Genomic DNA, 24,858 nt, shown 5'->3' with positions numbered 1-24,858 from the left:
TATCAACATTGATATATACAGTCGCTCCTTAGCAAAAAAGTGGTTTTCAAGAAATTTTAGGAAAATGAGGGTGGCACCGCCCACTTATATAATATATGTGTATCTCAAAAACTACTTGCCCGATCTCGGGCATTGGTATACGTATTGTGCTCAGCCTCCTTAAATACCGCCTTGAATAAAATATAGCTAGCTTTAAGTTTTTAAAATTACCGTTACGGTTCAATATGGCGCTTAAGAGCCTAAGCGCAAGGTGTTTACCAAATTTGGTTGAGATCGGTCGAGTAGTTTTTGAGATACGCATATATCATATCAGTGGGCGATGCCACCCCCATTTTCCTAAAATGTCTTGAAAAACCACTTTTTTGCTAAAGAGCAATTGTATATATCAATTTTGAATAATTATTGATGAACTCCTTATCCACACTGCTCAAAAATCTAAAATTCCGGTACATACACACATATAAATTGAAGGCCGTATTTAAAAAAAGTCGGCTAAATTTAAAAATTTTTATGCGATTGCAATAAATGAGGTATCAGTTTATTTGAAAATTGATTCCGTTTTAAACAGTTATCCATATTTTGGAATTGTAGAAATTATCGATGGTCAAAACTTAAAAAAATAAGAGAAGTATTGGTCTTTGTTTAATTTACCCGATAAAAGATCCCCACAAGCCCAGTCAGACAATAGATTATTTTATACCATTTTAAATGCCAATATATCCTCTTTTCAGATCATATTCGACCTCTGAAGTCGAATCAAAAATAGTCATTCAAAAACTCATAAATCTACAAAACCTCCAAATGACCTTTGAAAAATCTATAAAAACAGGCAATAATATTTCTCATAAAAACGAATAAAATTAGGTGGTAGGGTCTTGAAATTTCCAGAAAAAAGCATTTTCGATGTTCACCCTTATATATATATATATATTTATTTATTTATTTCAATGAAATTTGTATGATATCGCCTCAAAGTGCGCTAATCAGCTGTTCCTCTAAAAATTCTTCCACATGTTTGGCTGGCGTGCGCTCTTATTAGAAGTTTTTTTAATAGTCCGACACCGAGTATTGAAAGTATTGGATACTTTTAAATCGGTACCGAGTAGCTATGAATACTCATATGTGTTGACTCATCACATATCTAATACTAATCACATATAAGTAGATTATCCTAATTATCGAGCTTAACTCCCTAATCTGTAATTAAAAAATGAGATTAGCCGTACAAAATTCTTCCCTGGTTAATCTGTAATTATAAAATAATCTCAGATTTAACCGATAACTTTTCGGTGTTCAACCTGCTTTTATCGATTATTTTTGCGAAGAAGAGGAGAAACGCATAATGTAAAAGTAAACAAGAATGGACGCTAGCAAGGGAAAGAGGTTTGTAAAGGTATTTTTTAATAAAATATTAAGTTAAAAAATATTTAAATTGCTTTATATAGCAGAAAAAAAGTGATCACGGGGGCACAGAGAAGAAACACAACCTTTCCTAAAGATGTGAGAATAACAAGCACAAAAAAGTTTACGGCTAATAATCTGAGATTTGCCTGCAGCACCAAAAAACGTTTCGGTTTTTCCGCCGGGATTACAAAATTTATTATATTTAAAGACGTCCACCAAAATGTTTCGGAAAAATATTAAGATTTAAGCGAGCTGGACCGATTTGAAAATACCTCCAAAAATGAAGTTTTTTATATGAAAAATATATTTTCTTAAAGAACTTTGTGAAAAAAAGTCCCCTCAGTTGACAAAACAGATTAGGCTTAAAAAATCTGCATCAAAATATTTAAAAATCTTTTCAACGGAATCATAATAATGAGATTTTTGATGCTGTTTTTTTCAAACATTAATTTACGAAAAACTTAAATAACTGGGCCAAAACTATTCTGATTTAGACTTATGGGATCTCGATAGAAAGGTATTTTCCCACTATTTTTATTTATGTGCAAAAAAAAGTCATTCGTGTCCCAATTTTTTATTTTTTTTTTTCAAATACCAACACATCTTAATTAAACCTTGAATGATGTTCGTTCATTATACCTTTCTCTTTCATCCTTTGAATGAGCTTATTAACAAAGAAATAAAAAGGGTGGGAAAATACCTTTCCAATGATACCCCACAAGTCTAAATCGAAAGAGTTTAGGTTGTTATTCAAGGTTTTCTTATACCAATCTTTGAAAAAAGTTAAAAAACAGCATCAAAAATCTGATTATTACGATTCCGCTCAAGACTTTTTTATTTTTCTTTTAATACTTTTATGAAAATTTTTTAAGCTTAAACCGTTTTGTCATTTGAGGGAATTATTTCAAAAAACATCTTTAAGAAATTATTTTTATTCATAAAAAACTCCATTTTTGGAGGTATTTTCAAAGCGGACCAGCTCGCTTAAATCTTAATATTTTTCCGAAATATTTTGGTGGACGTCTTAAAATATAATAGATTTTATAATTCCCATGGAAAAACAGTACCCATTTTTTTTTGTATGGGGAGTGATGCAGTCTAATATATATATGTACAATTCGCCACCCAACCAGCCAGGTATGTCTTGGGTACAAAACGAAAATTACCCATTACAGGTTGTTGTTGTTGTTGTATCAGCATACAAGTTCCCCAAAGAGCTTTTGGGGAGTGTTGCTGGAGTGACAGTCCTTGGCCAAATATAAATCTGGGTTCGTTCCAGTTACGTAGACCCGACTGTCGTGGCAACGACCCATTACAGGTAAAATTACCCGGTTCGCTGCTCTCAGAAAAAGGCTGAGCAACAAGCTCACCGTTATCCGCGTCCGTGCCGGCTATGCGTGGGCAAGCATAATATTAGGCTTTGCCCAATATTTCGTGCCTAATCGCCCGAAGAGAGGCTTCGGGAGTCTCTCCTTGACAGGTATTGCTCCAATTGCCTATCCGTGGCACACCGATTCGACACGTGTACGAGCCCAGCGAGCTGTCACTAAAAAGCACTCTACAACTCTGCATTTGGACGAAGAGAGAGAAGAACGGATTCCAGTTGATCCAAGCCGATTGATCGTACAAGTCGCAAGTGAATGCGACTCGGACAACCAGTCAAATCTGCATTTGGGCGAAGAGGTGGAGAAAACTGGATCCAGTTGACACAAGGCCATGGAGCGTACAAGTCGCAAGTGAATGTGACTCAGACAACGTGCTGTCCATTAATGCTCCCGACTCCGGCGCAGAAACCAGGCCTCTCCGTCAGGAGGGTAATGGCATCCGGAGCGAAATTTCGGATTTTCCGACCCGTTGTTACATGGGTATCGGAATCCCCGACCCCTGCTAGCACACGAAAGGCGCCGTCAGGGTGGAGCGGAATCTCAGCCTTTCCGCCGACCTGTATCAGTACAGCGATACAGCGGAGCGGAAACTCGGCCTTTCCGCCCAAGGACAAGACACGTAAGGTCATCACGGCACCTGGATAGACTGGAGGCTCGAACTCGCCAGCTACCTGGTGCAATATTCGATTAGCCGATCCAAACTTCCGTACACGACCCCCATTCGACTAGTGTTTGGTGCAGATGTCTACCATGACATCATAATTCCGGGCACATTGCCAACTATATTTGGGCCACTCGTCCTCCAAAGCACTATATTCGGCTGGATCTTTTACGGATCCTGCAGAGCCTAGATGAATTTACGAATGAATTACTTTACTTACTCAAATATATACATACATGCATGCATAATGAACTATTAATTAGTTCAGAATAAAAGTGCAATGAAATGATCAACCACACTGTGCAAATTTGCAAGATACTGTGTGCTGAATAGCTTAGCGCTCGCAGTATTTGCAATAATGCGTAATGAAATAAACCAAGAAATTGAAATGAAACCAATTAGTATCCCGTAAATATATAAATGGTTTATTATAAAGTTAATAGATTCGATAGGTTTGCCTTTACAGGATATTTGAATATTCCCTTAAACAATTGTGGCGGGATGTGAACAGCTAAGTTCAACCTTCAAACAGTACAAGTGATTGGAGGGGAAACTTAACGAAAGTCAATTTAGCGGGAAATCCATACCAAAACAGCCGTACATATATATAAATGTGAATGTGTGTGTGATTATATGTACACTAGAGTGGAGCACCCGATTCGCAGTTATGGTTTAGAGTAAAGGCCTAAGCACACACCTTTTTTCCTTATTAACTTTTTTTCTTCCATTTTTCCCCGTAGCTAGAAACTGCAATATGGACCGGAGAGCGTTTGGATTAGATCCCCAGACAAGGACCAATCTGCGGCAAAACTTATAATGTTAAAGTACATAATTTACAATGTAAATAAATGTTAACGTAGCTGTGGTGGCTGAATCACCTTTGAAACGTTGCTTATAGCAAGGGGGCCGGTATGTTTAGGCCTCCACGCTAAACCAAATTCTTAAATTAAATTATAGGGTGTACCACCCTAATGCAAACGCAAACGATGCACACACATACACACTCGTATGTGAAACCAAAGAACGTACATCTATAAGAGGAGACAACACGTTATAATTGTAGCGAGTGTGAAAATCAGGAGCGTGCCTTCTCTTTTCATCCAATCTAAAAACGTATTTGGGCAAAAGAGAAAGCACGCTCCTGATGTTCACACTCGCTACAATTATAACGAAAAGAAAGAAATTATAACGAAATAAGAAGAAAAACTGCACTTTTCCCGTCAGTGCTCTTTCGTTCAATTTCCCCTGAAAACGGAATTTCTTCAAACCGTTTTGAGGGTTCGACTTCAGTTTTTTAATCTTAAAACTTTCTATTGGATTTTAATCACCAGCGAGTACGGACATTCCGCTACCATACCACATCTTAGCAAAGGTAACATTGTAACCTAATTTGAATTTTGATATGCATATTAAGTAAACCGCCAAACACAATTTTATGTTATACTAAAACTTGGTGCTTTTGTTTTCTTGTTTTTTAATAAAAAACACTGGTGCGCTTATTGAGTTTATATCCACCAAGTCGCCAGGGTTTTTCAGTATGTATAGTTTCAGGCAGGCTCATCCTAAGCTATGTGTTTGTCAATTTTATTGTAGCTTATTAACATTTTTATTGTAATATTTTTGTCGATTTTGTTTACTAAGGAACAATTTAAAAAGCAACAAAGTCTAAGCGATAGAAGTTATAGCAGCTAATTCGGAGATCACCACATCTCCTCATCAGACTTCTTTTTCTAGACTTCCGCAGGGTTCGAACCCGCATCATCGATGTGTAAAGTCAAAAGCGCTAACCACTGAGCTATGCACACCCCGTAAGCTCTTGTTGCTAATTCATTCCCTTATTCAACCTACTACCATCAAGTGCAGCTGATTTGATGCGGGTTCGATCCCTGCGGAAGTCTAGAAAAAATAAGTCTGATGTGGAGATGTGGTGATCTCCGAAATAGCTGCTATAACTTCTATCGCTTAGACTTTGTTGCTTTTTAAATTTTTCCCTAATAAACAAAATCGTTGTACAAAGCTCAATAAAAATATTAAAATAAAAATGTTAATAAGCTACAATAAAATTGACAAATACATAGCTTAGGATGAGCCTGCCTGAAACTATACATACATGTGGTGATCTCCGAATTAGCAGGTATAACGTCTACCGCTTAGACTTTGTTGCTTTTTTCAATTTTTGCCTATTAAACAAAATCGGGGTACAAAGCTCAATAAAAATTTTAATAAGCCACAATAAAATAGAAAAATATTGTAAGCATAAGCATGTATGCACGTTGACTAACAAATACGATGTGTAACTAGCCCTTAAGCTATTTTGCAATTGTATTTACACCTTAAGTTATGTGTCTTAAGATTTGGTTGTTTTGTTAAGAGCGTGGGTAACCACCATTTTGGCATTGAATAAAAGAATCAGAATCAGATTGACTACCAACCACACTAGACGTGTGTAATTTATGAGAGAGTTCGTTTAAAGCGTTTTTATCAGAAGTGGTCGTCGAAGCCACTCCAACGTACATAGTTTTTTTTCTGTAATACAAATTTTCGCGCGGTTTAAAATGGGAGACGACGTCGTGAGTGCAGAAAAGTATAGACTCCTCTAATTAAAGGCGTGGTGCGCAGCCGTTGGCGTAAACGCAAGTGGTGCAAAGGCGTCACTAGCAGCAAGGCTAAGTCAGTTGTCAGCAGAGGCACGCGGATTGTGCCCAGGTAACGAACCAGTGGATTTAACTGACGAAGCCAATGACAACGCTGCTGGAAGGCGTGACGAAATAAGCAGTGAGGTACACGATGAAGGTGCAAATGCAGTGGACAATGTAGCGGTAAATGCAGCGGTAAACGAAGCGGAAATTGTAGCGGACAATGTAATGGTCAACATAGCGGACAACGATTCAGACAGAAATGCAAACTACAATATAGATGGGCAGTTTGGTGTACAAATGCACACAAGCCGTGAAGTAGATGACCGGCGTCGATTGTTTAACAGTGTGGCCAATGTCTAGTCCGAGAGTCTTAAAGTTAAGTTGCTAGAAAAAGAAATTTAAATATTGAGGCTGAAGCTGTCGATAGAAGAACAAAAAAAGACGCACACTGTCACTAAGGAATTCTCCTTCGATACAGTAAAGCAACTATTATCAGATTATGACGGCGGCGAAAATTTCGAGATGTGGCGTACGCAAGTGCACCTGCAAGAAGACCTTAAGGTAGACAAAGAAACGCTTGCTTTGGTGGTACAGCTGAAATTGAAAGGTGTGGCTACAACTTGGTATAATACCAACAAAATGTTTCTGAGGAGTCTGGGCCTTGTGCTGAGGGAGATGGCTACAATATTTGCACGTAGCGATAATCTCCCGGTTACGCGACGCCGTTTTGAAAAACATACCTGGAGTTACGAAGAGTCGTTTGCAAACTACTTTAACGAAAAGTGTTTGCTAAGCAGCGGTTTGAGCCTCGGCGACGGGGAGCTAGTCGAGTATATAATCGATGGCATCCTAGAAAAGCAGTTACAGGTCCAGACGAACTACAAAATTTTTCGACAACAAGCAACTTGGTGAAGGCGTTTCGTACGATTGAGTTGCCGCAACGTTCATCTCCAAGACCGAGCGAGGATAGATAGTGCTCTAAATATGTAATTGGCGTAGAATCAGGAGAATCTAGTCGTCAGGATGGCCGAGTTGTAAGCATTAAGCATGTATGCACGTTGACTAACAAATACGATGTGAACCTAGCCCTTAAACTATTTTGCAATTGTGTTTACACCTTAAGTTATGTGTCTATACCTTAAGAGTTTTGTTTTGTTAAGAGCGTGGGTAATCACCATTTTGGCATTGAATAAAAGAATCAGAATCAGATTGACTACCAACGACACTAGACGTGTGTAATTTATTAGAGAGTTCGTTTAAAGCGTTTTCAAAATTTTGGTTTTAATTAATTTGTATTTTACGTCTACATTTACACAAATATACGGAATTATATCAAACTATAATATATTTGGAGTATAATAAATCTTTATTATTAACAATAACGCATCTTTTTTTTCATAATTTTTAAGATTCAGCGATATTAAATTTTGTTCCGACAGTATAAGTTCTCGTAGAGTATCTGTACGCATCTTCATTACGAACGGATTCAATGAAGACTCTCTACGAATTTCGAATTTACGTTCATTGCCATTCGGATTCAGTGATTGCAATTTCGTAGATTTCACGAAAATCGAACCTTCGATGGATTCATTGATTGCCCTGAATACTACGTTTCTAAATTTACGTTTATTAAGATGTTTGCTTTATAATTATACACTGTTTAATTCATAATAACATTCAATGATTTTTTTCAGCACAGCGGCAGCTCAGCGTTGAATTGGAAATACTATCGGCGCAACTATCTCTATTTATTGAAATTTCATTTGTTTACATTTATCTGGTGTTCATTTGACAGCATATTCATCAAGCCGTTTCCAAGACGTAATTGTTGAGATCAACATTTGCCAGCAGCTTCGTAGCAGTTGAGCTAAACAGCTATGTTTTATGAACGCGCCTATTGTTGTACATTCATGTTTCTGGCATGCGGGGGAGTATATATGTACTTTCCGATTTGTTTTACAAGCAGACGTCTCGGTTACCAAATCGGTTAATCGTTTCTGCATTTATTTCACATTGATTCTCTAAACCTAATTTTCGATGTATGCTTAAGATTCATAAACATAAAGGTAAATTTTATAAGAAATTAAACTGACGATTTATTAACACTAGTAGTAATCCTGAAATTCAGATGATTACAGTAAAGAAATACTTACTAATATTAAGACAACAATTAATCTTGTACTGCTAGAAACCTGATAACTTAGGATAATTTTTAAATCCTTAAAGGGCCTTACTCTACTCAAACCCTCGTACAGTGGGCCGTGAGAAAACAGTCATCTTTAAGGTAAAGTCCAACCTTGCATAAAATCTGTCAAAGGGCTTTATTAGCCGTTATCTGAAAGGCAATAATAACTGAAAATTGGCGCCGTTTATGGTGAAAGGCAATTAGTAAATATTACACTTTTAAACTAAAGCTTTCTTAACCCTTTCAATACAAATATCCAACCATTGATTCTAAAAATTTTTAAATATGCATATCCGCTAATTTTGGATCGTTCATTTCAAAAATCACTTCAACAAATTTGTAAAGCTTTGAGCTTTGCCGTCATTCAGGGTCCTTTATAATCAGTCAGTGATATTTAAAAAAGAAAGTAATATCAACTACTGTTATTTTCTGCTTTCGTGAAATATATTTCGAAACTCTGAATAATACCTAATCCCTTTTCCGAATCTCAATTCCACGGAAAATTAGCTAATATTTTTCAATAGATTATACATCTCACAGCTCACTTCTGCCACTTTTTACTTTTGTGACAAACACGGTCACCTGCAGCTGCAGCTTGCACTTTGATTTGATGTGTAAATACCAGCTTAATTCTGTGGCTGCTACAGATCGCCGGAACTAAGTCGTAAGACTGAGCAATTATATATATGCAGATGATTACCGTCAAGTCGAGTTTTGCTCGTTGTGGAACGCAGCCAAGTTTTTACCCTTCTTAGGGCCGTTTTCTCAAGTAACCTGTAACTTTAAAGCTCACTTTATATTTAGAGGTTGCATTACAATTTTTGATTGTATCTAAAGTAAAGCATATTATTATCGGTTTTAAATTGATTTACAACAAAGAAACATACTTACGTCAAAAACCGATAATAGAAATGATTAACTTTAGACATGGCTTTATTTTTATTCCAAACTTTAAATATAAAGTGAGCTTTAAAGTTAAAGGTTACTTCAGAAAACGGCCCTTTTTGTGCTAAACGACCTTTCAGCCCGCCCGCCCCCTGCCCCTAGGTAACGACGCCCATGTTTGGTATTATTTTCGATTTGAAAGCGTAACGTACTACATATACTCAGAGAGAATTGAATGGAGAGTTTTCTTGTTTCTAAACATAATTTGAATAACCGGGAAGGTGTGAATATTTTCAAAATACTTTTTTGTCTTTCAAGCACTACTCACCGGTGATACATCATGCAAATTTTGTCGTATTGGCCTTTGGCGACGTTGTTGTTTTAACTGGTTCTGTTGAACTTCTCGGCTACTAGCACTTATGTCATCGCCACAAAAATCGGTAGTATTATTTCGCTCTTTACCGGGTAAATACATAACATGTTTTCCTGCTGTCAAATACGTTAACGATATGGGTTCTACATCAGCATCCCATTTTCCATGACTTTTATTGCCTGAAATTCGGCAAGCAGTCAAAGGTTTACTTGCAGCGCTGTTCGCTCTATGCAACACCCAGTTATCGCTAACAGAAATTAGGGGACCACCGCTGCCAATACCACTAAGTCTTCCACCATGCAGCGGGCAAACGATTTCTAGTTCTGCTGTCCCATCAACGGCTATCGGCAGGGCCTGCAGCTGAGCTCTCTTACTACTTTTGAAACAGCAACATTTAGGCTTCAGCAAAGTTGTTTTGGAAGTGGCATTAATGGGTACAGTATTCGCACTACGTGCTGGCTCTTTGGGGAGAGTTGATGATGTGTTTGTCGTATGCAAGAATTCGCGATGTGATTGGGTGTGCACATCACGTGGGAGTGACAAACTGAAAACATGCATACCTGGTGAGACAACAGTACTACCTTGACCTTGGCCAGCCGCTGGTGCCTCTCCTTTTCCCTCTAAATTTCCATTATGCTCGCTTACTTCAACGCCCTCAGTGTTCTGTTGTGGACCGTTTGCGTGCTGAATAACAACATCGTGGGCATAATCCGCAGAATTTTCAACATCATCCATTATACCTTCGTCACAGTCACAATCGTTATAATCTCCTAAGTCTTGTTGAGGCGTCCACGTGGTCAGAAATGTCGTAATATTGCGTCCTTGATTAGCTCCACGTTTACTTATATTGCATGTTAACTGTGCGGGCGCTTCTTTTTGTTTTCTAGCACTTTCTTTCTCTACACGTTCAAGAATTCCTGCACTACCCTCCTCACCTGCAGCACCACAAGTGAGGTAAGGCAGCAATGCGGACTTCTGCTCATTCTCGTTTTTATACCCGCTATTATTATTCATTTTATGATATACTTCGCAGTTTTTCTGTAGCTTTTGTTGCTCTTGTCGATGCTGTTCATCAACCAACGTACGCCACGCTGCCACTGGACTAAAGCTCGGCGTATTCGGTTGCCGGCGCGGTAGGTTTGGCCGCAATTGAATAAACAGACCATTGTCCACAATAGGCTTGGCGTCGCTGGCTGTATGAAGTTTATAGTAACTGACCACGTGTGCAGCTGTTAAGGCCACTGAAGGTTCTACATCTGCTGAAAATCTTTTCGTGTTTATTGCAGAATCTACACTTAATTCGGATTTTTTACACAATTGCTTAGTGTTCCCCTTCAATTGCTCACCTTTCTTACCTCCATTTTCAGCTATATTTGTCGCAGCTCCAGTTGTAAGCTCTGTAGTACTGAAACCCATACCGAAGTGGAATGTTCGATTCAACTGCGGTATCTTTGAGGGCGGCAACTTTTGCTCAGGGATTATGTGTTTCTGATTGTTTGTGTCCAATTCAGTTGATATTGTGGTTGGTAACTTTGCCTTCGCTGCCGTCGCCGGAATGTCGGGTTTTTTCGTTTGCGCATTCCGATGCGGTAGCAAAATAGCGTCCGAACTCTTCTCCCTTCGCAGGTAGCTGTCAGGCTTTGCTGTTGATGCTGCAATCGGTGTAAGGCGTTGGGGTGACAGTTTTAATGACGTATCTAAAAGGTGCTGCTGAGTTTGTACAAGTTGTTCTTGCAATTTTCCAATCATCCTGAGCTGTGAAACTTTGGCGTTAGATCGAAACAATCTAGATTTGGTTAGCTTTTGTTTGTTCTCTAGTGCATCTTTATCCGCCAAGACCATTCGCTCGTTCGCTATCAACTCATTTGTCCCCGAATATGTTTCATTACACTCTGCTGCAGTACTCGATGCGGTAATACTGGTGTTCAACTGGCATTTTATAGTTGTCGAGCAATCTACAACTGAACTACCCGATACAGCTGAAGAAGGCGGTGCTGCAGGAGCTTTTCGCTTTTTATTGTATTTATTTAACTTTACAATATTTTCCTGTACTGCACTATCTTTTCGGGCATGATGCTTTATATTCTGAGCTACTGACGTTGCAGCCGTAGTCGTGGATGTATTAGATGTACCCCAATTATTTTCCTTCTTACTGGGCCCGCTTTCGTTAATGGAGTCTACTGTTTTTTTAGTGCCATAGGGAAGATGTAAAAGGGTTTGCGAGCGTCGAAACGCTGGAATGGACTGTCGTTGATATTGAGATGCATGATTCTCCTCTGACTTTTGTTGCATTGGTTGCGTGTACTTCCAAGTCTTGTGTTTCAAATCATCGTTTATAAAATTCCTAGAATGCTGTTTTAAATCTGACGGAGGCTGTGGCTTTTGTGAGATGGCTGGAGTTTTGGCCGTTGAAGGGGGTTGTTCGCGCTTCCCACTAATGGTTCCGCCTGAATAGAGTATGGTGCCGTTTGCTGTTGCGCGTAGCTTGAGACGTTCATTTAGTTGCGGTAACACTTTACAATTTGGCGTCAGCGTGGCTGTCGATTCCAGAATATCACGATCGAAATCAGCTGTAGCCACGGAATCATTATTGATCAGATTTGGTAATGAATGCGTCCAATGCCCTCTATTATCATTGTCACATCGAGTTTGGAGAATCTGTTGACATTTCAATGCCCGTCGCATCTGCTGTTGCTTATAATAGGAATGTATTTCACTGTTGACATCCTCTAAATTTAGACGGTGTGTACTTCCTGCATTACCCATTTTCCGAAGTTAACCTTTACATCAAAGTATTTCAAGTAGATTTTTAGATAAAATTTCAAGTCCACATAAGTATTATCCTGCAAAGAAGAAAAATTTTATTTCAACTTCAACATGATTTTCATAAGCTCAGAATTCATAGGTCGCAAATAAATGAAACCATCATAATAAATTTTTTTTTTTTTTTTTTTTTTTAAATTTGTTTTTATTTATTGAATCTGCCCTGCCTAAGAGCCTAACAATAAGTTTTCGAATCTTAATCTATTCACTTAATTTACATCCCCTAGTTGGGATGAGTATTTTCTTAACTGGCCCTAAGAAAAGATCACGACTGGGCTGGTAAGTCATTCCTACGTAGTCTTGAGGTCCTGTTGACACGCAATAAAGATCTTGCTAAATGATTTGGGTGCGCTAAAAGCTTCGATACATATTTCGTCTTCCGTTGTTCTATTTCGGTTCGTACTTCTGGTATTCTCAAGTCGCGGTGAATGTTCTCATTTCGCATATACCAAGGTGCTCCGGTGATTGTTCGAAGGATTTTAGATTGCGCACGACGAAGGATTTCGATGTTGCTGCTGCTCGCGTTTCCCCATAACTCACATCCATAGGTCCATATCGGTTTTAAAACTGTATTGTAAATAAGCACTTTATACTCCAGACTCAGGGGTGAGCGAGAGTTAATAAGCCAGTGGAGAGAATTAGCCTTCAGCTTGAGATGAGTCCTTTTAGCCACTATGTGGTTTCGCCAAGTAAGTCGCCTGTCCAGGTGGACCCCTAGGTAAGTGACATGATTGCTTTGTGGTATTTGTACGTTGTTTAAAGTCAAGGGCGGACAGTTACTCTTATTCAGTGTAAATGTAACTTGCTTACATTTTTGCTCGTTAACCTTTATTCGCCAGTTTGCGAGCCAATTGGCAACAGCTTCCATATGATTGCCTAGGAGCACAGTTGCTTGTAGAGGACACTTGGAGCGACTGATTATGGCAGTGTCATCGGCAAAAGTGGACATTATCAGGCGGTCGTTTGTAGGAATATCCGCGGTGTATAAGACATACAACATCGTTCCAAGGACACTGCCTTGTGGCACTCCAGCTTCGATTGCATGGGCTTCAGAAATGGTGGTGTTACATCGAACTGCAAACTTTCGATTATAAGGGTATGACTTAAGCAGTTTGTGTGTGCTTTGTGGGAGTAGCATTTGTATTTTATACATAAGACCATCTAGCCAGACGCGGTCAAATGCCTGGGCGACGTCAAGAAATATTGCAGCGCAATATTCCCTCTTTTCAAACGCTGTTCGGATTTCGGTTGTTATGCGATTTACCTGCTCGATTGTTCCATGTTTTTCCCTGAAGCCAAATTGGTGAAGTGGTATTATATTGCGGGCTTGCAGATGTGGGGAGATGCGCAGCATAAGAAGTTTTTTCGAATAATTTCGACATACACGGTAGCAGGCTGATGGGCCTATATGAAGATGGCTGCGTTTTGTCCTTTCCGGGCTTTGGTATCATCACAATAGTATGATCACATCACAAATGAATGAAATTAAATTAAATGAGGAAACCAACTTGATATACAGGATTTGCAGGCGAACTTACCAAATATCAAACGCAAACTTGTGGCAATTTTATAAAATGTATACTTTATTTAAACTAAGTGGCAAGCATAAAAAACTAGTTTGTAAGCCACCTCCAAATTGTACATCTCGTAACACTATTTTATGTATATGGAGAAACCATTCATTCGTTGAATAAAAGCGTAAAAGTAAGGGATGAAAAATGGAAATTTCAGATTGTACCTAATATTATAAAATAAATGCACCTAAATGATTAGGTTTTTTTTTAATTGAGCTTATAGCATAGTTCCTCCAAATAACTCGGAATACCGCAAAGCAGACATTTCTTACCAAAAAGTTGGTTGTAATTCCTCCGAGAAGATCAGTCTTTGTCTCTAGATTTTCTAAAGACTCTTTTTAGGATGACATAAAGAAATACATATCGACTAAAATTAAAACTATAGATGTATTTATTCGTAAATTTAATTTTAAATGCGATCGCGATATTTCATTTTTAAAATTGATGTACCTGCCGAAGATTTTGATTCACTACTAAATAATTCATTTTGGCCGACCGGGGCGTTTGTTCGCGAGCTTGAGTATAAACCTAATAAAAGTAATAACAACGTAGCTAAAATGTCTCATCTTAATTCTGTTTCAAAAAACTAACTCGCAAGTCTAATTTAAGTATTTACTATCAAAACGGTATAGGTTTGAATACCAAATTAACTGACTTATATTTAAAAGGTTTTGACTGCAATTATAATATTAGTTCCTCGACTGAAACATAGCTCAAACCTCATATTTCTAATTCCGAAATTCTTCCAAATGAATATGAAATATACAAGAGCGAGCGCGAGGGCATAATCGGCGGTGGTGTTCTTTTTCGGTGCATTCGTAGATACCATCCGAGGAAGTTAGTAGGGGAATTCGCTCTTCTGTGTATTCGTTGTATGTTGTGTAATTGTAACTGCATGAGCGTGTGATTTGTTGTTGCTAGCGGTACATCAAATACACATGCAACAACAACCACACGCTCTTCCAGTTACACTTACGCAGGATGCAGCGATTACTCAGAAGCGCGAATTCCACTAGTGTTCCTGTCATTGACTGCACCGAATTTAAATTTATACGTGTAGAGGTTGGTAAGAGTTATGTCTATTTAACTCTTTGCTACATCCCTCCTAATTCTGCCGTATCAGTATATACACAGCCGGTTTCTTTACTTGAGTCTGTAAGTGCAATGCTTACGCCTTCCCATTCTGTGATTGTTTGGGTGATTTTAATCTGCCACACATTTCATGGAACATTATTGACACCGATGTTGTACCAGTTTCATTTGAAGATAGTTACAATTAAGGTATTCACAACGGTGTCGTAAGTGTTGTATTGTTGTATGTCGTAAACTTTAACAGCTTAAATAAATGTTTAGAGAACCTGAACTGCGAAAATTCATAATATGACTTTGATGGTACTTTGCGAACCCCCGTAATATATTTATAGGCTTTAAATTTTACGACATACAAGAATACGACACTTACGACACCGTCGTGAATACCCCAAACGTATTTCTGAAGGATATGGTTGAACTTTGCCTAAAACAAATAAATATATGTCCAAATAAGTTTGGAAAGGTCTTGGATCTCATTTATGTTGATGATGTTCCGAAGACCTCTATTAATCGGTGTGATCCCCTAGTATTGCCAGAGGATGCATACCATCCCGCTCTTGAGTTACGCTACGAAATAATAAATGAAATACATAATAATAAGTTGTTCAAGTACTAGATATGTTTTCGCGAAAGCTAATTTCAGAAAAATTAACAAATAACTATCAAATTTATCTTGGCCAATATATAGAGATGACGTGGAGCGTAGCGTTGAACACTTGAATGATGCTGTTTTCAATTTGTTTCGAAAGTGTGTACTAAAACGTAATATTGTTCATGAAGAACCAACAAAATTATGGTTCACTAAAGAGCTTAAAACACTTAAAAATTAAAATTCTCATTCTTTTAATTTGTATAAAGGAACGGGCTTACACAGTGATGACATAAAGTACTCAGTTTTCGGCGTTAAATAAGAAATGTTATAAGGCATATTTATGTAAAATTAAAAATAATTTCATTAACAAATCATCATAAATACAAAGGGTAAGGTACATGGATTTCCGTCCGCTATGCACTATCGCAATACTATGTCTAGCGACAGCTAACTCATTGCCAAAATGTTTGCCCAGTTCTTTAAGTCCAATTATTCTGTAGACTCTCCTACAAGTGGAGACTATCCGTATGAACTCTGTCCGATTAACTCAGCTTATATTCCAGTAATATCTGCCGATGAAGTTTTACACTATTTAAAAACCTTGTGAGGACCCCGGATCCTGTGGCCCTGGGCCCCACACAACTTTTATATACACATACATATATATCCTTTGTACTATTTACCCTGAATTGTTGATTTGAAATTGTATACACACATGTACAAATATATATATATGTACACTTATGTTTTGAATTATTATATATATGCATGTACATAAGCTTATTGAATTGCATCTATTTGGATTATACTAGTACGTATGTATGTATCCACTAATATATTTTGAATTATTACTTTGTATGCACAGTATAAGAAATACCTACAACATACAATAACTACATAAAATGTAAAAGCACAAACAATTGTAATGAGGATAACTGTCTGCGGATGGACAAAAATGGTATAAAAGGAGCAGTGCTAACAAACATTGTTCATTAGCTAGGCATACGTGGCACGCGTCGCAACGTGGGTTACACGGGTAGTGGAAGAGGGATCACCCTCCGAGACTATTATTGTATATTCGAAGTGGGCTTTAGCCACTGAGACTGGTGCTAGCTGTAGGGTTTAAACCTACTCTAGTTTTATACTTTAGAGAGTAGATATAGCGAGTATAGCGAATAAAGAGGCTGTAAACTAGAAGCGAGTGTGTTCTAATTTCTTGAGGAGATAGGGTGTTTACTCCTTACAGGACCCTGGACAACCGAGAGCTACGCCCAGCACTCAGGAAAGTCCGTTACAAATGGCGTCCGAGCAGGGACTCTAAATGAAACAAACATAAGGAGAGTGCCGTGGGAAAAAAGTGAAGTGAAAAAAAGAGAACACAAGTGATAGAGACACTGAGTTCAGCGACTACCCGGAAGACCCAAATTTAAGAAGCAATAAGGGCACAAGTGAGAGAGACACAAAGTGCAGTGACCACCCGAAGAACTACTAGTAGGCGGTCCAGTGACAAAAAAAGAAGTGTGGAAAAAAACAATGGTGAAGAGAAAGTGGATACATTACCTCAACCGAGAGGAGCTGCTGACCTATATGGCAGAGTTCGGCCTCAAACAGACAGGAACAGTCGAAGAGCTGCGAAGATGTTTCTCTTCATTTATACAAGAACAAAGTAACAACGAAGACTACCAAACGCGGTTCGAAGAGCTAGAAGCGAAACACTCGAAGCCTGCGCTGAATGTTACCGCAGCAACACCAAGTGGAAGCCAGGGAGCCAGTGTCATGCAGTCACCAATGCCCGTTGACGCGTTTGAGACACCACAGCCATACGCAACGTATCCTACGACATCGCTGGCAACCATCATGGACCGAGTCCGTAAGTGGGGTTTCAAATACGACGGCGGCCGATACCCGCTCAGCTTCATCGAACGTGTAGAAGAATTGGCGGAAGTATACGAGGTGAATCGCGACTTGTTACCGCGAGCAATGCCAGAACTACTTAAGGAGAAGGCGTTGACATGGTTCCGCAGTAATAACCGGAATTGGCGACAATGGGAGGACTTCAAACGAGACTTTCTAAGGTTCTTCTTAAACTCTCGCTACCTCGAAACCTTAGACGATGAGGTCCGTCGTCGCGTCCAACAACCGAACGAGAAATTTAAAGACTATGTGTTGGCCCTTCAGAGTTTGATGATACACGCGAACTACACCTCAGAGCAGAAGCTGACGCGTATCTTCAGAAACTCCAGAAGCGTGTTCCAATGGTACGTCAAACGATCCGAGTTCACCACCCTAGAAGTGTTAGTTAGTTTGGAGGAAGATATGGAAAATATCCCCCCGGTGAGACAGCCACAGAGAGCCGCAGCGCGAACCACTCCGCGGGTCACGGAGAGATATCAGCACATGCGCGAACTGCCAAGGAGTGACGAGACGGCTAGAGCAGAGAGGACCCAGCGCCGACCTGAACCACACAGCGGTGTGGCAACACCACGGACGGAGTACGTTAATCCGTGGACTGCGTGTAGACATTGCGGAGAAGATGGCCCTTTTCCGAGAGAGTGCAGAGCTGCACGGAGAGAGTTTTGTTGGACCTGTGGTCGATGCAATGTCCCGACTCGAGAGTGCTGCCGTAGTGCATCGGGAAGCGGGTCGAGGTCCCATTTGCGGCGAGGAGTGGGGCGTCAGGTAGAACAGCCTCGCCCAAACTAAAGAGTGTCCTAAGGCAGTCGGATGGCCGAATTATGGCGGCGATTAGAGTAAACGAGGTCGACGTAGTAGCTGCAGTTGATACAGGCGCAACAAGAAGTTTCTTGAGCGAGGCCATGCTTAAGAAACTGGATGTGGGAGAGGTTAGGAAGGTGAACACGCGGATGGTAATGGGAGATGGGAGATCCAGAACGGTGCTGAAGGCTATAACGGCGCATGAAAGCGATCTTTTGGTACTGCCTGGTTTGATGGATGACGTGGTACTTGGAACCGATTACCTGGCAAAAGCGGGGGTCCGATTATATTGCGGAGACTTAGACGTGACACTCTGAGAAGAGAGCTGCGCACAAGGAGTAGAAACGTTCACGGCAATACGCGAGGGAGGTGCAGAAAGGACAGGTAAATGCGATGAACCCAAATCAAACCCCATATCTACAGAAGCCACGACAACCGACGAAGCGATGGAGTTCTTAATGTCAGAGTTACGCAAATTTGAGAAGATGTCTGGAGTTTCAAATATTGCCACTCACCGGATCGTCATGAAGGATGATCGGCCGATCAAGCAGAGGTATTGCCCGAAGAACCCGAAGATGCAGGAAATCATCAACGCGGAAATCGACGACCTTATCGAGAAAGGGTGTATTGAACCCTCACACAGCCCGCACAGCGCCCCGATAGTGTTGGCGAAGAAGAAGACCGGCAAGTGGAGACTCTGCGTCGACTACCGACAGCTGAACGAGCGTTCAGTGCCCGACGCGTACCCCCTACCGAAGATCCAACATATCCTTGACCGACTACGAAGCGCACGTTACATTAGCAGCCTTGACCTGAAAAACGGTTACTGGCAAATCCCGATGGAAGAGCAGAGCAAGCAGTACACTGCTTTTACAGTGCCAGGGCGTGGCCTTTTTCAATGGCGAGTAATGCCGTTTGGGCTCCACTCCGCCCCCGCGACATTCCAGCGTGCGTTAGACCAAGTTATCGGTCCAGAGCTAGAGCCGTATGCGTTTGCCTACCTGGATGACATTATTGTCATCAGCGCAACCCTGAAAGAGCACGTCCAACATCTTTCGGAGGTCGTCCGACGGCTTAGGCAGGCGAATCTTAGGATCAACCCAGAAAAATGCGAGTTTTTCAAGAAGCAGTTGAAGTATCTGGGTCACGTCGTCAGCGAGAAGGGCATTCACACCGATCCTGAGAAGGTCGCGGCTATCAAAGAGCTGACACCACCGACAAATATAAGACAGTTACGCAGGTTCCTAGGGATAGCTTCATGGTACCGAAGATTTCTCCCCGACTTTTCCAAAGTGGCGCATGCGCTGACGTCCATGCTAAAGAAGGGCCACAAGTGGAAATGGAACGACGAGCAACAGACAGAGTTCGAGGCGCTGAAGAACGCGCTAACCGAGGCACCAGTGTTGGCTTGCCCCGACTTTACGCAGAAGTTCACTCTGCAAACAGACGCGAGCGACTACGGGCTGGGAGCTGTTCTCACCCAAGAGATTGAAGGAAAAGAACGCGTAATCGCATATGCGAGTCGCCGGCTCAACAAGGCCGAACTTAATTATTCACTAACGGAGAAAGAGTGCCTGGCAATAGTGTGGGCGATCAGAAAAATGAGACCCTACCTAGAAGGATATACGTTTACCGTCATCACCGACCACTTAGCGCTAAAATGGCTGAGTAAGATAGAGAGTCCATCCGGTCGGATTGCAAGGTGGGCGCTGGAACTGCAGCAGTACTCCTTCGATGTGCAGTATCGCAAAGGTAAGCTGAATGTGGTAGCAGACGCGCTGTCACGACAGCCCCAGGAAACATTGCTTGGTTCGATGACGGCGGGAGGAGTAGAGGTAGAGTGCAAGTGGCTGAAAGACAAGATGGCGTAGGTGGAGAGGTCCCCACAGAAGTTTCCTGACTTTGTCATCGAAAATGGTGAGCTGTACCGGCGAATATCAGGCCAAATCGACGGTGAAGACGTGTTGCCATGGAAATTATGTGTACCGACAGAGCAAAGGCAGAGGGTGTTAAGGGAAATTCACGATGTTCCCAGTGCAGGCCATATGGGGATCAGAAAAACGATAGCGCGGGCGACAGCGCGATATTATTGGCCGGGCATGTTCCGCGACGTGAGGAAGTATGTGCGACAATGTCAGACCTGCCAGCTTTACAAACCAAGCCAGCAGCAACCAGCCGGAAAGATGCTGACGCAGCTAGCGGAAGAACCCTGGGCGTCGGTGTGTGCTGATTTCGTAGGACCTCTTCCGCGATCCAAGCATGGAAACACTATGGCGCTGGTAATGCTAGATCGTTTCTCAAGATGGGTCGAGATTGTACCAATGCGGAAGGCAACAGCGGAGGGAGTAATTCGAGCAGTGAGAGAGCGGATTATCGGAAAATTTGGCATTCCAAAAACCTTGATCACGGATAATGGAACGCAGTTTACCAGCTCGAAATTTAAGCCATTCCTGGAGGAGATGGGAATAAGGCACCAATTCACTGCTCCGTACACACCGCAGCAAAATCCGACGGAAAGAGCTAACCGTAACATCAAGCGACTACTGGCACAGTTCGCAGGCAAAGACCAGAAGAGCTGGGATGATCTGTTGCCAGAAATGACTTTGGCCCTCAACACGAGCGTGTGCGACGCAACGGGTTACAGCCCGGCGTTCGTCGTCCAAGGGCGAGAACCAAGGTTACCGAACGCATTGCATGACGAGAATACGTTAGGAACCGGCGAAGATGCCACAACACCGCAAGTAAAAGCGGTGAGAATGAAAGAGGTGTTTGAGTTAATGCGACGAAACCAACAAAAGGCAACGACAGAGCAAGCGAGACACTACAATCTGCGAAGAAGATCGTGGCAACCGGTCGTGGGAGACAGGGTTTTGGTGAAAGAACACTTCTTGTCTAAAGCCGTGGACAATTTTGCGGCTAAGCTTGCACCGAAATACGGCGGACCACATCGCGCTCTAAATTTTATCTCACCTGTGATCGTAGAACTCGACAAGGTGCACAAAGGGAAAAGAAGAACAGCGCACGTGAGTGATCTCAAACCATTTTATGAGAGCAACGCCTCAGGTGAAAATTCCCCCGTGGCATCGTCTGAGCCTAATTCGGCGCACAGCGGCGAATAGGTAAATTTCAGCAGAGACTGAAGTCACACACTCGGCAATTGCCAGCAGGGGAGCAACTGCCATGACAGCGGAGGCCCTGAAAGATGAGAAGCTAGCCGAAGAATCCTAAATCAGATGAAGAAGAAGAATAATAATAATAAGAAGAAGAATAAGAAGAAGAAGAAGAAGAAGAAGAAGAAAAAAAACCAATGAAAGATGCATATGGCACGAAGCACAAAAGAAAATTATAAAAAAAAAATAATAATTATCATTATAATATTAAAATTAATAATAACAACAGCAATAGTAATATAATTATAAAATATTAATAATAATTATAATTATAAATATTAATAATAGCTAAAAACATTTATAATAACAAAATAATACTAATTATACTAATAATAATAATCGTAATAAGAAGAGAAGTAATACCGCATTGGCAACCCGAAATCTACTCCAGTTCACATCAACGCTACAAAACTACCTTTTGGATAGTCAGCAACCCCGACACCAAACTAAAGCTGTGCGAGGATGACAAATAAACAAATAAAAACAAAATATGCAATGTGAAAGTGAAACGGCAGCAAAATTACCGAAATTTTGCTGGAAAAATGCCGGAAAACTAGGAAAATACAGTTGGTCGCGCAATGGCCACTGTCGGCAATAAAAAGGATGTGCCGCGGGCGCCAAGGCACAAGTTCGCGAAAATTTGGAGCAACAGCAGCAGCAACAAGCAAATTTTGTAGCCGAACAAGTGGAGGGCGGCATTTTGCGCGTACGTATAAAGCGCCTAACAGAGCACGAAATTCGACGCTACAGTAGAAGTGACAGCAGCGGTGGAGACCGGTCGAGTAATTCGAGCGACAACAACAGCACCGGAGGCGAGCATGACGACGCTGGCCGGCCAAGTAGCCCCAGCGAGGGCGGTAGCAACAGTGGCAGGCAACAACAAGAAATCGGCGTCGAGGACATCGAAAGCCTCGAAAGTACGCAGCCATTCGTACTGCCCCAAAATAGTGAAGATGCAGAGATGGCTGCCTATTGGGGTGCAGAGTACTTGGCAAACAATACGCCACATTTGACGAGCGAAGAGGAAGAGATGGAGCACGAATCATCGCACGTAAGCGTACGATCCGACGACAGCGGGCCAAGCGGTGAATGTGATGGCGAAGTAGAGCGGGCACCAACACCCATAACCATCTCGTCCGACGAGGAAGAGGAGTATGCCAAAAGGCAGGGCGAATTCTCCATCGCTACGCAAGACGCCAGACACCTCGGTAACGGGTACGTAGAGTATGCGCGCCATATTGACATGCGCATCAGGCTATACGACCCGATGGCATCGGAAGAGCCACATCCACCGCCGCAACAGCTGTGCCTTAGTGAGGGCGCGATCGAGGCGTGTACGTTGGCGAGCAGTGGACGAAGGGATTTTCTGGAGGAGGCGTCGGCGGAAGCGGATTTTAGTGTGGCAGCAGATGCCGACTTAGTGGCGGAAATAGAGCGTTGGCTAGAAGAGGCTGAGCCGAGAGTGCCATCGGAGTGGCAGGTCCATCCGGACGTAGGTGCGTTGCCGGAAGAGTTGGTGACGGAAATTGAGTCGCACGTAAACCACCAGCAACTGAAGCCGCAATCATTCAGACGCATCGTGAACGGACAGGCGTACAGAGTGCGAATCACCAAAACTGGCAAGGTGACCGTAAATCTTGCTGCCGGGAGGAAGGAGGGAGTGTGAGGACCCCGGATCCTGTGGCCCTGGGCCCCACAACAACTTTTATATACACATACATATATATCCTTTGTACTATTTACCCTGAATTGTTGATTTGAAATTGTATACACACATATACAAATATATATATATGTACACTTATGTTTTGAATTATTATATATATGCGTATGTATGTACATAAGCTTATTGAATTGCATCTATTTGGATTATAATAGTACGTATGTATGTGTCCACTAATATATTTTGAATTATTACTTTGTATGCACAGTATAAGAAATACCTACAACATACAATACACACAAAGCACAAACAATTGTAATGAGGATAACTGTCTGCGGATGGACAAAAATGGTATAAAAGGAGCAGTGCTAACAAGCATTGTTCATTAGCTAGGCATACGTGGCACGCGGATCAACCTCCGAGACTATTATTGTATATTAGAAGTGGGCTTTAACCACTGAGACTGGTGCTAGCTGTAGGGTTTAAACCTACTCTAGTTCTATACTTTAGAGAGTAGATATAGCGAGAGTATAGCGAATAAAGAGGCTGTAAACTAGAAGCGAGTGTGTTCTAATTTCTTGAGGAGATAGGGTGTTTACTCCTTACAGGACCCTGGACAACCGAGAGCTACGCCCAGCACTCAGGAAAGTCCGTTACAACTTTAAAAGTGTAATTTGGGTCTGGACCTGATCATATTCCGTCCTGTTTCCTTAAAAACTGCGCGGAGAACTTCTGCGAGCCTTTAACAACTATAATCAACTTGTCACTAAAACATGGCGTTTTTCCGTCAGCCTGGAAGGAAGCAGCAGGTCTTCTATAGAAAACTATCGACGTATAGCGAAGCTCTCTGCTATCCCCAAATTATTCGAAGCAATTATTGTTAATCAGCTGTATTGTAGTAGAGAGAATATCAAGGATTTTTAAAATTCAATTAATTATTTAATATTGTATAAAATTCGGTTGTTAACAGTAGCAAGAAAAATGTTTGAATAATAAAATTTTCTGTTTGATGTTTGAACTACAAAATCATTTAAATATAAAATTACAAAGTTGAAATTAACACAGTACAATAAAATACAATAACACAAATACAAACCCTACAATACTTCCCCTTCTAGAGAATTAATGTTAATATAAATTAAAAGTAACTCGTTTGTTATTTTATGTTATGTTATTCATTATATTAGTGTTTGTTTCTGGTATTAGTTCTGTTTCAATGATTGCTGGTTTTAGTCTGTTTATCGGAATTGTTTTAACTTCATTTTTTACTTCAAGTTTAATATATTTTTTGTTTTTTTTCCACAGGCTTATAAGGTCCTTCGTATGGTTGTTGCAATGATTTTTTATTAATAACGCACATAAAAACAAATTTACAAATCTCCAAATCCTTTGGTATATATACACCAATATCAGAATTTTTATTATGCTCTAAATTTGAATTAGCATTTTTAAAATGTTAAAATGTTTTTTTTTTTTAAACAGCCTTATTTAAAAAAAATAGGGACTTGGAAAGCGTTTAAACCCCGGGTTAAAAATAATAAAAACAATAAATTTTTTTGTTGCATAATTTGCCGTTTGGCTTGTTTTGTGCATTAAAACTGTTTTTGATTTTGTCGTTTAATTGCTTTTTGTTTAAACAGCCTTATTTAAAAAAAAAAAATAGGGACTTGGAAAGCGGTTTAAAACTTGGTTAAAAA

At 40.7% G+C, this 24,858-nt stretch overlaps 1 protein-coding gene across 3 annotated transcripts in view; it reads right to left on the bottom strand.

Moving 5' to 3' along the window:
* The window catches only part of LOC118745524, a 418,331-nt gene that overhangs the window by 206,971 nt on the left and 186,502 nt on the right, over window positions 1–24,858 (bottom strand). For all 3 annotated transcript variants that reach the window (XM_036478973.1, XM_036478971.1, XM_036478972.1), the window contains exon 2: window positions 9,488–12,375. In XM_036478973.1, the coding sequence (XP_036334866.1) occupies window positions 9,488–12,298 (2,811 nt within the window). In that variant the 5' untranslated portion in view covers window positions 12,299–12,375. The remainder of the gene's footprint in view (window positions 1–9,487; window positions 12,376–24,858) is intronic.

Source organism: Rhagoletis pomonella, unplaced genomic scaffold (assembly GCF_013731165.1).
Source record: "Rhagoletis pomonella isolate Grant_MI unplaced genomic scaffold, Rhpom_1.0 Rhpom_scaffold_00009, whole genome shotgun sequence".
Classification (NCBI taxonomy): Eukaryota; Metazoa; Arthropoda; class Insecta; order Diptera; family Tephritidae; genus Rhagoletis; species Rhagoletis pomonella.
Note: the sequence above shows the minus strand (reverse complement) of the source record. Positions and strands in the feature narration are given on the sequence as shown.